The 18,111-nt window shown below is 30.2% G+C and overlaps 1 protein-coding gene across 1 annotated transcript; it reads left to right on the forward strand.

Annotated features, from left to right (window-relative positions):
* The first annotated feature begins 2,518 nt into the window (after window positions 1–2,518).
* Window positions 2,519–16,486, forward strand: LOC111036052 (zinc finger protein 232-like). The gene is made up of 8 exons (XM_022317940.1): window positions 2,519–4,262; window positions 6,706–6,825; window positions 7,650–7,716; window positions 11,084–11,331; window positions 13,750–13,911; window positions 15,299–15,397; window positions 15,562–15,646; window positions 16,219–16,486. Exons 1-8 carry the CDS (start codon window positions 3,843–3,845, stop codon window positions 16,269–16,271), a joined length of 1,254 nt encoding a protein of 417 aa, XP_022173632.1. The 5' UTR covers window positions 2,519–3,842; the 3' UTR covers window positions 16,272–16,486.
* The last annotated feature ends 1,625 nt before the right edge of the window (window positions 16,487–18,111 follow it).

Below are 18,111 nucleotides of genomic sequence, written 5' to 3' on the forward strand. Positions count from 1 at the left end.
AATAAGAATAGGTATATAAAATACAGACGTAATACATAAAAAAAGAAAGGGAAATAGATAATATACAAATACGTGGAAAAATTTTGAGGCATTAATGAAACTATCAAAGATTGATTTTTATAAAAAAAACTTTAATGGAGTATATTTAATTTGTCATTCTATTAATATCATAAAATGCATCTCTTGCAGCTCACTACATAGTTTGTTTTTGAGACGTACTGGATAAGTGGGAATTGAGGTGGTTGCTAGATTTTTGACGAGTGAATTAGTGTGGAAAATTAGAAGATTGTAGACAAATTTGTGAGTTCCTTTGATTTCTTCATGGATGGGTTTCAATTTAAGATCAGAATGAACTATATATATGATTAAAGTGTATAGTGGCGTATTAATAAATTGTCTTAGCAAAATATTTTGGAAAGTTTGGGTTATGTCAACGATCGATTTTTACATTGCTTTTTGTTATATAGCTAGGTAGATATTTCAATATCATTTTTTAGTTTTTAATCATTTTTATAACAAAATATTTCTTATTTGGCTTATCACCTAATATCACCTGCCCTTATGAGTTATTTTAATTAAATACGAATTGTTGTATTCATTTACATTTCGTATAAAACATTTTATCGGACGGACAAATCTTAACAAACAACATCAAATAAAATACTGACGATTTAGGTACTAGATAATATTTATATGTACTTGTTACCTATATTAGTGTAATAATTAATCACACTTTTCCTGTCTTTCTCCTATATAACTGCTAGGATATAGGTAATGTACTGAACTCCTTCCTCTACCCTAATAACGCTGTCTATTTGAGCTGTTGGATTTTATGTAAGATGTCCATGTTATGAAAATATTAAGGTAATAGTTTTACAATCTATGCGTTTTCTAAACTACTATACGTGGTTTGGACTTGAAATAACATTAAATTTAATATTGAACGATTTTAATGAACCGTTAACACGATCAATAATTGCTTGGACCGTTCAGTCGATTTTAATGATCGATCTCCATGCCTGGCGATGCATAATGAGAAAACTGTTACATGCGATTGCAGTGCATTGATTTTCTGTCTTTAATAACTATGTACTATAGTATTTAAGATGTACGAAAAAAAAAAATATTCAATTCAAATCATACTCAATAATTATAGTAAAGTAAGTTTGACTTTCTCCAATGGTTTTGACTTTTTACGTTCAAATTTTAAATTTTACTGCATTAGCATACTTGAAATTTAAAAATATCTGGTTATCAGCTATCAAATATTACTATGTACACAATTTCGTATCCGCAAAATTTGTAAAAAGTATTAATTTTTTATATTAGTGTATTTACGGTGTATTACATTCATCAGTTTTAGTGAAAATGAAACATTTTTAACAAGAGCAGTAAACTGTAAGTATATTACAGGATATTGTAAGACCATTCGAATGTAATGCAATATTATTAAATAGAATAACATGACTAAATTGTCTTGTTTAAATAAACCCGGGGCAAAATTTGTTTTGTAAAAGTGCTCGAACTTTGAATCGTATTAAATCATTTTTTTTAATACGACAAAAAACCGAACATAATAAAAAATATATATTTATACTTATAATAAATAGTAGTTACAATTGTATGTACTATACAAATAATATATTATAGTAAACAGCTTATTCATTTTTCTTCCATAGTATTCGATATAAATCACTTGAATTATTTATTATGTTATATATAGGTACTTTTATAAAAGTCAAACGGTTTATAAATATTTGTACGAATTGTTGTGATGTCCAAATCAAAATAAATAAGATATTAATTTGTCGATAAGTTTATTTATTTTTTAACAAATAATTATTGGTAAATACTAAATATTATTATGTACTTATTGGACATAATATATAACTGTATCACATTCCTCGAACGATGCCGTTTGCAATATAATGTGGCTCAGTTGTATATAATGCAGGTATTCGTAAAAAAATGTATTTTTGAAAAAATATTTTCATTTGAACGAAAAAATAATAAAGTTCTTATTACATTTAAAATTAATTTAAATCTAGAATATTTTTTGTTAATAATTGAAAAGCGTACTATTGTACCTGTAACAAAATTGTTTATGAATAATATTTTATATGTATAAAATATAAAACAAGCATGGCATCTAAAGAATCGCTATTATTAAATATTTTTATGGTATGCAGCTAAGTTTTAATATAATGTTGTTACTTTTGCAAATTGCAATGTAATAATATTATATAATATACAATTTTTTCATGATTCTGATTCTTAGTATATATATATTTTTTAAATATGTCGTGCCTATCTTGTGTAACTATTAAATAATTGTTATATTCGTGCCTAAACTATTTTTACCTTATGGGAGCCTATATATATTTAAAAATAAATCAAATATCAATGTTTAATATTGAAATAAAATTAATAATTAATTGTAAATATTTGAATTTGTATTTTTTGAATAAACCAAAATCGAATCCAATACCGTGGAAGTTTGGAGGGAAATACAAACATGACAAAGATTTTCGTATTAAATTCTTATTTACTCGTATTTACTACGAACGAGTCGAATATTGTCAAAGTGCTGCAACCAATCACTCGAATGATGTCTGCTTCGACTAAGAGGATACAAACAGCGGACCATATTAATATCGATAATATACTGCATCATGTGTGTGTGACGTGTGTATTTATTATATATATGTAGCTCTATATTAAGAGTCCCTTCGCGTTTTCATTGCAACATTATTTTGCCGCCTCATTACAAAACGGCGTATGCTCCTCAGACTTCGACGATATCGAAATGCAAGAAGAAAGAGTCTGTAAAAACAAAAAACAAAAAATAGAAAGGAAAAAAAACGATACGTGCACGTATATAATATAATATATTATAATATATTCATTTGTGGTCACCAAATGTACGCCGTCCCGTTTAATTGACATGTTGCGCGGTAGAGGAGGTATTATTATTAATTATTATGTACAGTATATAATATAATATAGTTGTATAGTAGTAAAAAACGAAAAGGGGGACGACCATCGATGGCGTACACATGTTTGTGTACATACGGTATGGTAGCACTTGGATTTTTTTTTCAACACAATATTAAAACTTTTTCTACAGTCATTGTCGTCGTCTTCTGGTTATTCGCCGTAAACACACACACACATACACAAACACACACACATATGCGCGAGCCCATACTTATATATAATAATAATAATAAAAATAATTAATAACACAATAATATTCATCAACTATTATTATCCGATTGAAAGATGACAACGAGAAAAAAAATGAAAAATAAAGCGTAGAAAAAAAAAACAAACATGACGTCTAAAACGCGAGCTAAACACTCGGTAATGGCGACAGGGATCGAGGCGTTATACACAAAGCCGGTGGACAAGGGGATGCGGAGGAGGTGAAAATCACGTGTGCCGACTCGGTGATTAATATGCCAGAGGAATAAAAAAAGAAACGTCCCTTCGAACCTATGATGTGCTCTCCGAGGTGACGAGGAGCCAGTCTTGCACAGGCCACGAAGACGAACAGGTTCATCGCACATCTAAGACCGATACCAAATAATACGCGATACCTATTCATCAAGATAATATTATACTGTGATCTTGTGTTGTTATAAAATTGCTATATCGCAGCATAAATCGATCGACGTCAGCAATATTTAAGTCAGTGTTTAGTGGCAGTTAGTTTATAAAAAAATAAAATAATTACCGAGGAAGTCAAAACCGTACGGCTCTGAAAACCTCCTGCGTGGGTGCATTTTTATTTCTATTTCATTCGTTTCGCAAATATCGAAAAGAACGCCAAAAGATTCACGATGAAGATCGAAAACGACGCAGATCCTTATATGTGGTTTGCCGACTGTCTGGGACCTGAGCCGCAGGACTGGATGAAGGACGTGGGGCTGGATTGGTTTGACGAGGAACTGTTGGGCCGACCTGAATCACCCGTGCCGTCAGCACCAGTGCCAAGACCCTCGGCTATGGAAAACAGTGGTGACCATCGGAGATACCGAGGTAGTTACCCGTCATATACCATAGAGTCGTCTGCATGGCTCATCCAACAACACCAACGGTCGGCCGACTCCGGGGACGACAACGACGAAGACGACTCGTTGCCACCTCCCGTCTTGCCACCCATGATACCCGGCACCAGGAGTTTTTCCGACCAACTGCACAGGATCCGGAAACCATATGCTTTAGGCTCACCACCATCCACCTCAGCTTCTGGATTATTGGTGAGATATTTTCAATATCGAATTAATATATTATAATTTTTGTCTGTATATATTCACACAAAGATCGTTACCAAAATAACATTTTCGTGTAATACGGCTTTCCCACCAGATCTCACAATTCTATTTAAATTTTCTATTCAAAAATAAATATTTTTGGTTACAACTTGTGTAATAATGTGATAAAAAACCAATTTCATTTTTATTTGTATTATTTTTTAAAGTGTGCTGTTTATAACGTTTAAGCTTTTGTTGGCGAGTAAGTAGCAACGGGAGTTTACTAATTGAAAAGTTTCATCGTTTCGTATTTACTTAGGTATGACATATTATACGAGTCTACACGTCATGTATGTTCTTATCCCTTGCAACCTTCAGCTAGTATTAATTTGCTTAAAATCAATTTAAGCTTATGCTTCAGTTTTAGTAGTTATTTTAAAGTATTTCATAACGATCAAAATTATAATAGGCAAATATAGATTATTGTATATTAGTTATTGAATTTTCCAATTAGACCATTGTGATTTATGATACTCCCACTATTTTCACTGTTTTTTATTTATTTGATTTGTATTTTAATAATTGATGACCATAATTATAAAAAAAATAAAGTGCATTTTTATGACCATTATTTTATAGTTTCATTTTAATAAATTTATATTTTTTAAAAACATATTAACTATTCCAATATCCAAAATCGACCATTCGACAGTACTTAAATATTTAAAGTTAAATAATATATATAGCATCACTCAATTATATTAGGAAATCAATTTCGATAGTCAGGCTATTAGATGTTTTAATCTAGTCTAAAGTTTCAGGAAAATATTTTATAAAAATAATTAAAATATAATAACTAACATTTATATTGCTGGTGAAATACAAAATAAACATAAAGATCAAATACAACTATTTCAATTTATACTTTTTTTGAAATTATGGTAGGATACAATTTTTAGTTTTTACCCTTGTTAAAATGATTGTCAGCTTGTGTTTTTTTACGTTATGTGTATTGTTTGACACAAATATTCCATCTTATATTCATACTTTTATCCTACGCATGCAATCATACTAAAAACAATGTAATAGATATTTTTTTATCACTTAACACGATACACATAATATAATGTATACAATATACATATTACTAAACAATTGTTTTTATTCTCGAGGTATAGTTTTTTTGTTTTAAAATAAATAAAAAAAAAACAGAGTGCACTTACGTACGTTTTAAGAGTTTCAAACAAATGATACGTCATGGGTTTAATTAGCGTTAAGCCAATACTTATCTACAGTGATGCAACTAGAAAATAATACCTATGTTGGGTGTGGGTCTGAAAGGGTTAAACAAAATGAATGAAAAACCTACTTGTCAAGGAATTCATAAACTCATCTTATGATTTGAACTGCATGCAATATAATATAGATATTTAGGTACTTTTATTAGTGAGCATGGGCAATTATGCACGAAGAATGTTGACAAGCCAATTTATAGTTAATGTTACTGGTTGTATTCTTTATTATGCTAATCAATGGTCGATAAAGCGAAAGAATGTAGGTACATAAAAATTAAGAATAATACATCCGATTAAGCAAGCAAAAACCTCGATAATAATTGGCTTAATTCATTTCCTTCTTAACATATTGATTGACTTAATAAGTTGACTTAACTCCGCTTTTCTGTTTCTTTGGTTTATAATTTTATATGGAAGTTGGAAGTTGTTTCAGTATATTTTTTCCGTTACTATTTCAATGATAATTTTTCATTCACTCTCTATAGCAAGATTTGTTTTCCACTTTTCAAGATTAAACATTGGATAAAGCCTAAAATCAACAAATTTTACAGTGATTGGAGTATAGAGTAGTTGCTACTTGCTAATTATATCAAAAACGCACCAAAAAGTAAGACGAGATCTATTAGTTATTAGTCATAATGTTTGATGATAACACGTATTTATGCCTTTGACAAGTGAGCATTGTATAAAATATTTTGCTCCACTCTTTTCAATGTCGGATGACTTGAAAACTATGGTGTCCAAAAAAATAATTCTGATCCAAGCACGGTATCTATAATAATTTCTGATTATATGATATGAACGCATACACAACTAACCCTCTCCTTCGCCAACGAACAGTTAAGATTTTTTGTCATAATTAGATTTATTTAATCAAAACATTCTGCAAACATCCGTTATACTTGCAAATTATAATAATTTCAATATCCACGTATTGTTAGTAATATTATTTTGTTTGAAATCAGTATAATATTTTAATTAAAATGTATAAATATATTAAATATTTTCGTCGACAACCATACAATTGTTTAAGGTTGCACAAAACCAATTATTAATCATTAGATAATGAAAATGTGTTCATTTGACGTAGACTGTAGACTTTATTTCAAACAAATTATTCCTCTTGTTATAATATAGTATATGTGATTTTTCAGGAAGTCCAAGATTTTGATTCATTTGGACACACAATTATGGCCGACGAAGAAGTTTGTTTTGACATACCATTTTTAATGAACGACCAAGATGATAAATCGCTCCTTCCATCAGACAATCAGGTTTGTATAGATATAAGTACCTACATATAAATATTAAAACTCATAATTCTTATATAATATGTCTTAATAATTTTAACACATATTTTACACAACCAAATGTTGTGCCTAAATTCTTTAAATTGTTATTAGTTTAAAAAGGGTGAGCGTGATGTGATAAATTTAATAGAGAGATTAAAAGGAAGATTTTATAAAGCAGTTGTAAGGCCAGTCACATATTATACTACTGTGCGGACTGGAATGTATTAGAGCAGTGGACAATAAAACTGAAAAGAAGGTGATAGTTGTTGCAGAGATGAGACTGCTAACGTGGATGTGTGGAGTGACTAGAAATTATATAACAAGAAATAAATTCATTAGGGGTAGTGTAAACATAGCAAGAATTGTAAACATTGAGGGAGAATAGGTTTGGATGGTTTGATCACGTTATGAGAAGAGATGTCTCAGAGTGGCTACAGTAATACATGTTGAAGGAAAGTGAGGGAGAGGTAGATCAGAGAAGAAATGGATAGACAGAATAGAGAATAACATGAACAAAGATGGTATACGTATTGGAGATGTGAGACAAAGATGGCTGTCCCTGGAAATGGTCGGGGAAAAGGGGCGAAGAAAAAAAGAAGAGAATTACATGAATATGTTATAATATATCTATAGTAAATGGATTATGAAGTGCGTGTTTCAAATTTTTAATTACGTCAAATAAATATTTTAATATTCTTTATGCTACACATCTAACAATCGCCCGATAGTGTATTGTTATAATAATAATTTTGTATAATGTATTCATTACTTATTAGTTATAATATATTATAATTTTATTGTTTAAGGTGGTGATGGCCAAAGACGATTGTGATGCCATAATGTTTGACACATTTTTGGAGCCACTATACCAAGGTAAGATTATATACATTTTATTATACTAAACTATACATAAATGACCATTTAATTTTACTCTTAAATTCCAAAAGCTAATATACTAAAAAATCTTTTATACTTCCCATCATACTCGTATTTTTCACTGGTCCCAGCATTTGATATTGTGGATGAAGATGTATTACTGTATTTTTTTGCATTTATATTTTAACTGGATGTGCAACTTATTGGCCTAACTTTTTAAATTATAATTAATATTTATAATTCATCAACTGTATAATATAAATTATTAAAAGTAATTTGCATAGTATCTTTAGATTGTTACCTTGCATTGAGTTGAATCATATCAAGTCAATAAACATACAATTATTTTCGTCTTAACAAAATCATAAAAACTCAACTATTAAATTCCTAAAAATTATATGCATTTTATTGATATGTTTTGGGTGAGTTCCGAGTGACCACTATATGGTGCATATTGTACATTTTACAAAATATATGAGGATAACAATATTAATATCATTGTTAATATGATATATATAATGATATAAATAAATCTTATAAAACAAATCAAAAGTATTTATAAATAAATGTTCTAATAAGTGTTGTCAATCGAAAATTATATGTACTATATTTATTTCGGTACACATAATACATTTGTTTAGCAATTCTCATGAATTCATACATTATTATGTTTTAATATATATTTCACGGATGACAAAACTTTTCAGAAATTTGAATTACATTATTTGTACCAACTGTAATTTTGTAATATGTAATCTCGCTTTGAATTATAAGTTATCATTTGAATAATAAAAGAGCATCTAAATAATGGTTAGTTTAGGTTATGTTAGGGTTCCAATAACTGGTGATTTGGTAACATTGAGCCACAATTTATCTACGTGCTTTGTATGCAATATTGTTAACATTTTATTACAGAAATGTTGGGCCACGAATAAAATGCATATTTTTCATAGGGAACTGGAAAATTGGGATACAACCATAGTTACTATTCGAGATTATAAATAAATGATCACCCAATAACCATTGTCGCCGCGGATTTATTCAACAAAAATAAATAAATCAATGTAAATTATAATCATAATTTTTTTTTTCAAAAATAAAAATATTGTATAAAACTTTACTAATAGTCACATAATTATTAATTATTAGTAGAAATACTAATATTTTAAAAAAAATAATGCCATAGATTTTACAGAATAAAATCTGGTTGTTTTTGGTTCTTTGTATTTACTTCTTTCACTATGAATATAATTTTTACAAATCTAAGGACCATTTTCTGGCCTTTATAACTATGCTTTTAATGTTAATGTAAATTCTTGTTCTTACTTCAAATAAAAGATTTACAAAATTATAGATAATATTAGGATAACAACTATGGGATAGTAGGATGTGACATATAATAGTTATTTTTTAAAAGCGATTTAAAAGACTCAATGGCATTTGCAGTTTGAGTTATAGTTAAGATGTACAGCCATATAAAATATGGAGGAAACATCATAAATGTAATGGCCCATGGCAAATTACCAGATTCGCTTTTATAAATGTAATATTTTACACACCTAGATACAGGATCCTATTTTAAAAAAGTTCATTGTGACCAAATAGTCATGTTCCCAAATAAACGTTCGATTTATAACAGATTTGTAATTTATTCCACTCAGAATCAAAGTACATAATATTATAATATAATTTATAAATATTTCTCAATTGAATAATTTATGTTTAAAAAAAATCTATTCGTGATGTAGGTAATATGAAACAATTTAGTTCTTTTAATGAAAAAATGGCGGCTCCCCTGATTTGAGTGCTTAGAACTGATGTCTTTTCTCGCCATCCACAAACTTCTCTCAGTGCGTATCTAAGTCGATATGAAAAACGTTTGAGCTGTACAAAAATGTTGGTAGTGTAAAATACATCCCATATTAATAAAAATGTGAGCGATCCGAACGCAAAAGTAATATTTTCATAAATAGAAGAAAACGAACTATCGATTTCTTCTTGGAAAACGCAGCGTACGAGCTTGCGGTACTCTATTACATTACTTATATATGCGCAAACCCTGTGTGCAGTGTACACTGTACATGTACAACGTTGCAAGGATACGCACAACTGGGAATATGAAAACCTAGACGCGGGACACGTGACCCAAATAGTACTCCATGGTTGACAGTGACGGGGTAGTTGGTGGTGGACGGGATGGTCCCAATGGGTATGAGGGGTGGTAGGTCATGAAGTAGGGGAGTTTCGGAGAAGGCGCCTATGGTCGGCTGCAAGAGGGGGGGGATAAAAGCTATATAGGTTTACGTATTTATATGCGCGTACTCCCTAGAAAACCCGGGCCAATTACACGAGGGGTGGGTGCATCAGCAAGTACACGAGGGGTGGGCGCATCAGCCAGGCTTGGGGTCTTCGACCCTCAGAGTGCTTTTCTGCGGTAACGATTGTTATTTTTTTTTCTATCGTTGGTCGCGGGCTCACGCGATTCGCTGTCGTCGCAGTGCCGCACCGCGTTCGCTCCACTTCGGCACTCTATCTATAAACGCCAAGTATACAATAACATGTATATAAACCAACCCCGTAACTATACTTTTCCATCCTACATCCCTGCTCTACCATATATACATATACACTGATAAACTCACCCCTAGCAACCTCCATTCGAAACCTTTTTAAAAGTTGATCTATATATACGCGCCACCCCTCCCTGTTTCGACGAATAGCAAAATCGGTTCCGAACTCCGAACTCTGTATAAATTCGTTTTACTAAAATAACAGTTGCACTATGTCCATGTATATGCTCATACACAACCACACACTCTTTGACCTCGAAGTTTTATGTGAGAAACTAAAAGTCTATTTTTGTCTCAAAAAACATTTTTAGGTCAATCGTTGCATTATTCTGTCAAATAAAATTTAAAAAATTTAAATCTTTAGAACATGTAAATGTGCTATAACACCAAAATCTAAAATAATAGGGAGCAGGGCCTTATTGATCCTTACCATAATGTTTTATAGTGCGATCAGTTAGCAAAAATACATCGAAGAATATCAATTTAAATATAAAGATATATATATATCACTATGATTTGTTTTTTTAAATTGGAATACCTATTTAAAACAGCTTTCCTGTACAATTTAGGGTTTGTGAAAGATGACCCCTTAGTGTCTTAAATACACGACGATTTAACGATGTCATAAGTCATTAAGTATTATAACATAATAGACACCTCCTATACACATACAACATACAGGCCTCACACTCGGCGTGTTATTCTTATACTAATTATACGTCTTATAACGACATTATACTGTTATTATGATCGTACACAGTTGGTCCATAACGTGTGGCTTGTCGTTTTTGCAGGCAATCCCTGCGACGGAGTGTTGGCGTGCGAATGGGAAGGGTGCACGGTAAAAGTCGATGGGCCAGGTCAAGAACCGCTGGTGCGGCACATCGAGAAACTACACGTGGACACCGCTCCCCGGGGCGCCTGCGCGCAGTACACGTGCCAGTGGCGGGGCTGCCCCAGGCGCGTGCGTCCGTTCAACGCCCGGTACAAGCTGCTCATACACATGCGAGTGCATTCGGGTGACAAGCCCAACAAATGCACGGTAAACGCCTCCTACAAACATGATAATAATAATAATAATAATAATAATAATAATAATAATATAGAATACAATATTATATGGATGTTGTATGCGACTATAAATTGCCATATATACTATAAAATGTATTGTCGGGGCGGGTAAATAATAACACGTAATATATATATATACATATATACATGTTAAATCATTATTGCGCAGTCCGAATGCATTTCCATCGTCGTCGTTGTCGTCATTGCATTACGTAATGATATTTACGAGCCCTTTTCCGTGTAATTCGGTTTATTTCGGTCGGCGTACAATCGTCATCACTCGTCTGCCACTATAATATAATAGTAGAATGCACAAAACACAAAACCATCATTATTATATACACGACTTTGTATCGTAGAAGTATTCGTATCATACAATAAACGATATGCTATTGTGTGATATCACTAATTTCGTTCTTTCCAGCATCCCGATGAAAATAATCTGAAAATTCGACCGTTTTCGAGGTGTACGAGATTTCTCTCAAACTATAGGACCTATCCAGTGGTCAATATTAGTTTCAACTACAAAGATCAATCAATTAACTGTTATTACTATTATTTCACTTACGGCAGCTGTCGGATAAATTAAATTATAAATGCAGGCCAAACATTTCGGAGCGGCGTAACCCGAGTTCCAGTAGAAAACACCATAAGTACAATTGTATAAATTATACTCTGAAGTTGATTAATTTGTCGACGTTAAAAATGACCTCTTCGTCAAAATATCAGACATGCGAACATCCTACCTACTCTTGACAATAGAGAAAAATACTTAGACTAATACTGCATAGGCTAGTTGATGTAAAATTGAACGACAGCAACAATATCTATAATATAATAGTAAATTAATAATCTTACTAGATACCTCGTAAATGTCGTGATCATAGCACATAACCTATTCATACAATATTTTCGGTATTCATCGCTATCGCAAAACTATTTATTTCTATAAACTCGTACGAAACAGTAACGTTATATATTCTGCCAACTTATATGACTTTTAAAGGCATTTGAAAACAGCAGTAGATTTGAAATTCCCGCCGCATCCCCGTCGCTGTGCATAATATATTTTATCGATTTTCCCGCCGACACCGTCACTAGGAATATTATATATAGGAACGTGCATGGCCGATGTTGTTGCACTATTATTTTCAATACTGCAATATTGTATAGTGTCTAAAGCTGATGGTACGCGTTATGTATATCGACATTTAAACTTGCCAAATTATATACCTATCGTCACAACAACAATAATTATTGACGTCCTTTAATATGTCACGGGCATGTGTAACTCGACCAACTATACAACTCACCGCTGCGGCACACCGTAATAATGGCTCTACCCACAGTTTTTCGAACCACAAAGCGTGCTTAATATCATATTATCATTATTTCGTGGCTGATGTTATAATAATAATAATAATAATAATATAATATCTCTACACACGAACTGCACCACCAGCGCAGTGTGACGTATATCGTGTTACATACATATATATATTATATAGCATCCACCGCGGCCAAAGAGTGCAAATATCGAGTGCACAAGCGCATTGACCGATGCTCTGCGTGTGGGGTGTATGCACATTGCACAATAATATATTATTATAATAATATGATGATGTGCGCGGCGAATATCTTGTAAAATACAGCGCGTGGATAAAAATATGTGTACCTACAATGAATAAAATGTTATTATCGTAATATATTATGTCGAATCGACGTGATATGCCATTTACAAATATGGATATAATAGGGTTTTTTGTTTCTTTTTCATTTTTTCCCCCGACTATGCGTTTATCGGAGAGAAAAAATATCCGATATGGCTTTTGTTTTACAAAGCAACACTCTTATTCGCGTGTACATGGACTGACCTGATTACACAATGCGAGAATACTATATATTATCATAATATTATCATCACCTTTGGTATGTCCCTTATTACTATTATTTGATCCACCCGACGTGAGTTATTTAAACGTCTTAAAATAAATCTAACGATTAGCAATGACGTCAATTACATAAATTGTCCTCAAAAAATAAATAAATAAAAATGCAATTTATTATCGTTCTATAATTCATATCATTTGAAAATGCTTCTCTGCTGCTATTGCAATATCATTAGTCTTAAAATGTATATGCTGTATAGCTTATAGCAATACCTGTACAATTGTGGGTTTATTTTAATATAATGTGCGCTTAATGATGATCATAAACGTTACATTAGTAAGTACATACATATACATGTATTGTATGTCACCGATTCTGATCGATTTTATAAAATTAGTCATGCAATTTATGCGTCTTGTATATGACGATATTATTTTTCATTTACAAAAAATTTCGATTAAAGGGACTAATGAAAAATATTATATGTATTTACCAACAGTTTGCTGGCTGTCCAAAAGCATTCTCTAGGCTAGAGAATTTAAAAATTCATCAGCGGTCACACACCGGTGAAAAACCATATTCATGTCAATTTTTGGGTTGCTCAAAAGCGTTCAGTAACAGTTCGGATCGAGCGAAACATCAAAGAACACATTTCGAACAGGTAATTTATTATTATTAAATTTAAATGTGATCATACCTTTAAAACGAAGTGCAAAATGTTGATAGTGATATGAAATTAAAAACGCAATTACATTATATTTTGATTATCTAAAATTTAAGATAAACATTTTTTTTTTTATAATATTTACATAACTATCATAAAAAATTATTGTGATTTAATAATTGAGTATTTGTGCAAATTAAACTATTTTTTACTTAATGAATGCGGAGAAAACATCATCAAATGCAGTACATTATGTTAACGAATGAAACGTATATTAACAGTATAAGAGGAATATATAAAATATAAATTATATCGAAGTTATAAAACTTTCTCGAATGAAAGTCACGAACAATAAGAATAGCTTATTATTTTGAAGTCGTGATTTTTGTCGATTACTATTTTCTATATCAAGCTGAGCAATATAATTGTATAACAACAGCGAGTTATTGTATAACTATAAACTATATGCGCTCCAGTAGAGATAAAATTCACCGCCGTTTTTATGATCCAGAATAATAATGTAATAACCATCACATCAAAATGTGACCTTTGTACAGCTATATATTATGGTGTTAAAAAATATATCATTTTATAGAAAATAAAATTGTAAAACAAAATATACACGTGTTACAACTTACTATGAATACTAAAATTGTTTTTGTTTATTTTCATCGATTGTACTTTCACTGATATAATCAATCATCAGATAATCACGTACGATATAATAGTCGTTTATTAAGACATTTAGATATACATTAAAATATAAAATAATACAATTATTAAAAATTAATTAATCACGCAGTTATAAAATAAATTCGAAATCATACTGATCATTAGAGTCATTAAAACAACATAGAATCATATTATTCTATACTATTAAACATAAAAATAAAAATATAATATTTCATAGTATTATTTTATAGACACGTATGCTAATAAATTGCATATATGGAATGCCGTCTTTAAATTAAAAAACTTACTATCTAAAACATGTTGTTGGCCGTGGTCTAGTATATATTAAGTCGTAATAGTTGTATTAATTGTTTATTGAAATATTTACTTTATCCTCAGCACCCGTTAAATTAATCATATAGATAGTTTTAAATAACATTTTCTAACAGCGTTTCCTAAGAACCTTATCTATGAACTAAGATTTTAGGTGTTGCAACTTGCAATTTAACAACAACAACAAAATAATAATAATAATAATAATAATAGTAATAGAATTATGATTCGAATTTCCTCAAACGATCCTTTCAACAGATGATTTAATTGTTGAGGTCATAAGTAAATAGTCATTAAAAATCCATGTCAACTTTAAACAATCACTATTCACAACAATCTCTTATAAATTAGATTTCTAATAAAATTGTATGATTTACAGAAACCATATGCCTGTACGGCAAGTGGATGTAACAAACGGTACACTGACCCGAGTTCACTCCGAAAACATGTAAAAAACCATTCGCCACAACCATCTACGGTGAGCTACATTTAATACCTTAAAACTGAAATGAATAATAATTGTGTACATTGTGAAATGTTTTTGATGTTGTGGTTGAAATTATAATGAATTTAAGCTCAATAATATCAATGGTGTTGGTAAACAAATACTAATAATTATATTTTGTTTTTGTTTTATTGTAGAAGCATTGGTCCAAAAATAATATTTTACCTAAACCCCATCATGTTCAATCAGAATTGGGCAGTACAACAAACACTCAGGCAATACGTAAGTTTTTTTAATAAGTTAAAATACAAATCAAGGTCTTGGAAGATAAAGTTGGACAACTTTAATTTATCAGAGTTCCACTTACAGGAGAAAAAACGTTTCTAATGTCAGCCACCTTCGGGGAAACTTCTTCTAACTATACGTTTTTGAGGTTATGGTTTATTAGGATTGTAATTTCAAATTTATAAGCAAAATAAGTAGTTAATAATAATAAACAATAATAACACATGACGTAACGTTCGTATTACTTTTTGAATAGATTAATTTTAGTGACAAAATTAACTATAATTTATTTTATTTTATCAGTATTTAATATTTATTAAACAATTTAACTGCTACCTTCTCAATACTACCTACAAAATATTTTAAGTATTAGTTACCTCAAAAATACTTAAACATAAAGTGGTCATAATTGAAATTTGTATTATTGCTACGCGAGCACATATAACTAGGTAAAACCATGGAGGGAGACGATGTTCTTCCTTATCTTCTAAGGCTGTAGGCAAACAAAAAATTACAGTTCCAAATTAATGAAACTATTGTTTTTAATTTTATGTTATTTTTTTTTTTAGGTTATCCCGATGAAAAACAGTTCAAAATCAAATTAGAAAAGACTCAATGGTAAAATGTATGTTGCATAACGCATACTTTTTAGGTTTATGAAGCATGTGATTTTTGAAAACTAAGCTCATGGATTTATAATAATTTGTTGTGATTATAGAGAATAAAAACTATTTAAATAAGGTATCTTAAGCAGATTAAATTTAGGGATGCATTTTAAATTTTTGTTGTCTTTTAATATTATAATTATATATCAATCTCATTTATTTTAACTTTTCTTTTTATATTTAATTATTATAGATAAGTACATTAATTGTTTGATCAGTTTACTTAAAATTTTACGTACGTTTTTTAAATTTTTATTTATTGTATTAAATTTGTTTTAGAAAGTAATATTTTATACATGAAAAGTAATAATAAGTTTTGTATTGTGAAAAATTAAAATCAAATTGAAATAAAATACTTTATTTTGTTCATATTCCGTGTATGGTGTGGTAATTAGTTATCTCCATTCTCCTTGAATTTTGAAATTCGAATACTGTCATCATTTTAATTTTCAATGAGACGAAAAAAATTCGTTCAACATTCGTATTCATAAAGTTAGTGTATTTTATAATCAATTACCTATTATTCAGTACCGAAAAAAATGGAATTCTTCAAATGAAGGTACTTTTGTTTAAATACGATGTAACCAGAGCTGGGCAGTCAAAACTATTAAATTAAAAAACCAAAAAATGTTATTATTTTATATTTGATCAATTTGATTGCATTAAGTTGTACTCAGTTTCTCACTTGAGACAAGTGCATACGAGGTAAGGACGTATAAAAGAAGAATAAATGCTTAAATAAAATAAGAGTTTAGAGTTAATAATTAAACTAAGTTCTGTTATTTTAGGAGTTAAATTTAATGTATGATTAGAATAAATTAGATAACTTATAATCAAAAGTTAGATGGGTAGTGAAGTTCTTTGGAAAAAAATATGAAGTGAATTAATTAATGAAATAGTCATTCCATTAGAATACCGATTTTAAATATCATCCAAATCTTTTTGTAGTTGTAATGCGATTTCTTGACTATTAGGTTTTTTCATCGATATGATTTTTTAAAAGTTAATCTGAATATTTATTAACTTGTTCATCAGTAGGTCGATCGGCCTTAAGATCTTCAACAAAACATTAAGTAATTTCAAAACCTATTTCAGATTATTGATTTTGGTATTCACTCAAAAAGTGGGCGTCTCGAAAATAAACTAATAACGTAGGTACATTCTACACATTCTAGTATCCACCAAGTGAATGCTAGATTTGTACAGCAGAAATTTTAAGTATCTTAAAATATAAATTATAAATAACCAAAGAAGACCAGATCAAATGTACCTATTATACCTACACATTACTCAGCAAATCGCTCAGCACAATCAACAGCGTTAAGAATAATTTCAACCTACGTGGTAACAGTCATTCAAAACAAATTAGACAAAACAACTAAAAAATATAAACAAATAACTTTCATGTGGTTACCTGGGTATATACCGGTATTGAAAGAAACGAAACAGCAGCTAAACAAACCTACGCTGGAAAAAAATATACCCCATTTAAAAATATGCAAATGCAAACATGGAATAGATATATCAAAAACTATGAAAACTTTGAAAACAACAAACAAAACCAAATTAAACACAACATTCAAATGGGAAAAATCCCAAATTCAAACTAAAGGAAGAAATTACTATAAATCACTTCCAAATAGGATATTCCCGGCTCACCCACGAACAATGTAAATCCTGCGGAGTTAGCCTTTCGATTAAACACAATATTATACTAACCGAGTGCCAGCCATATCAAACCCAAATAATAAACCTAAACATACTTACCCAGAAACCTATGGATACCTAACCTCTCTT

This window comes from Myzus persicae, unplaced genomic scaffold (genome assembly GCF_001856785.1).
Source record: "Myzus persicae strain clone G006 unplaced genomic scaffold, MPER_G0061.0, whole genome shotgun sequence".
NCBI classification, from domain to species: Eukaryota; Metazoa; Arthropoda; class Insecta; order Hemiptera; family Aphididae; genus Myzus; species Myzus persicae.

Bases quoted from the DNA above. Each gene is read 5' to 3' on its own strand.
- LOC111036052 (XM_022317940.1), top strand. From the start codon at position 3,843: ATGAAGATCGAAAACGACGCAGATCCTTATATGTGGTTTGCCGACTGT. The intron at 6,826-7,649 runs GTTTGTATAGAT...TTATTGTTTAAG, and splicing joins TCCTTCCATCAGACAATCAG to GTGGTGATGGCCAAAGACGA. The intron at 13,912-15,298 runs GTAATTTATTAT...TATGATTTACAG, and splicing joins AAAGAACACATTTCGAACAG to AAACCATATGCCTGTACGGC.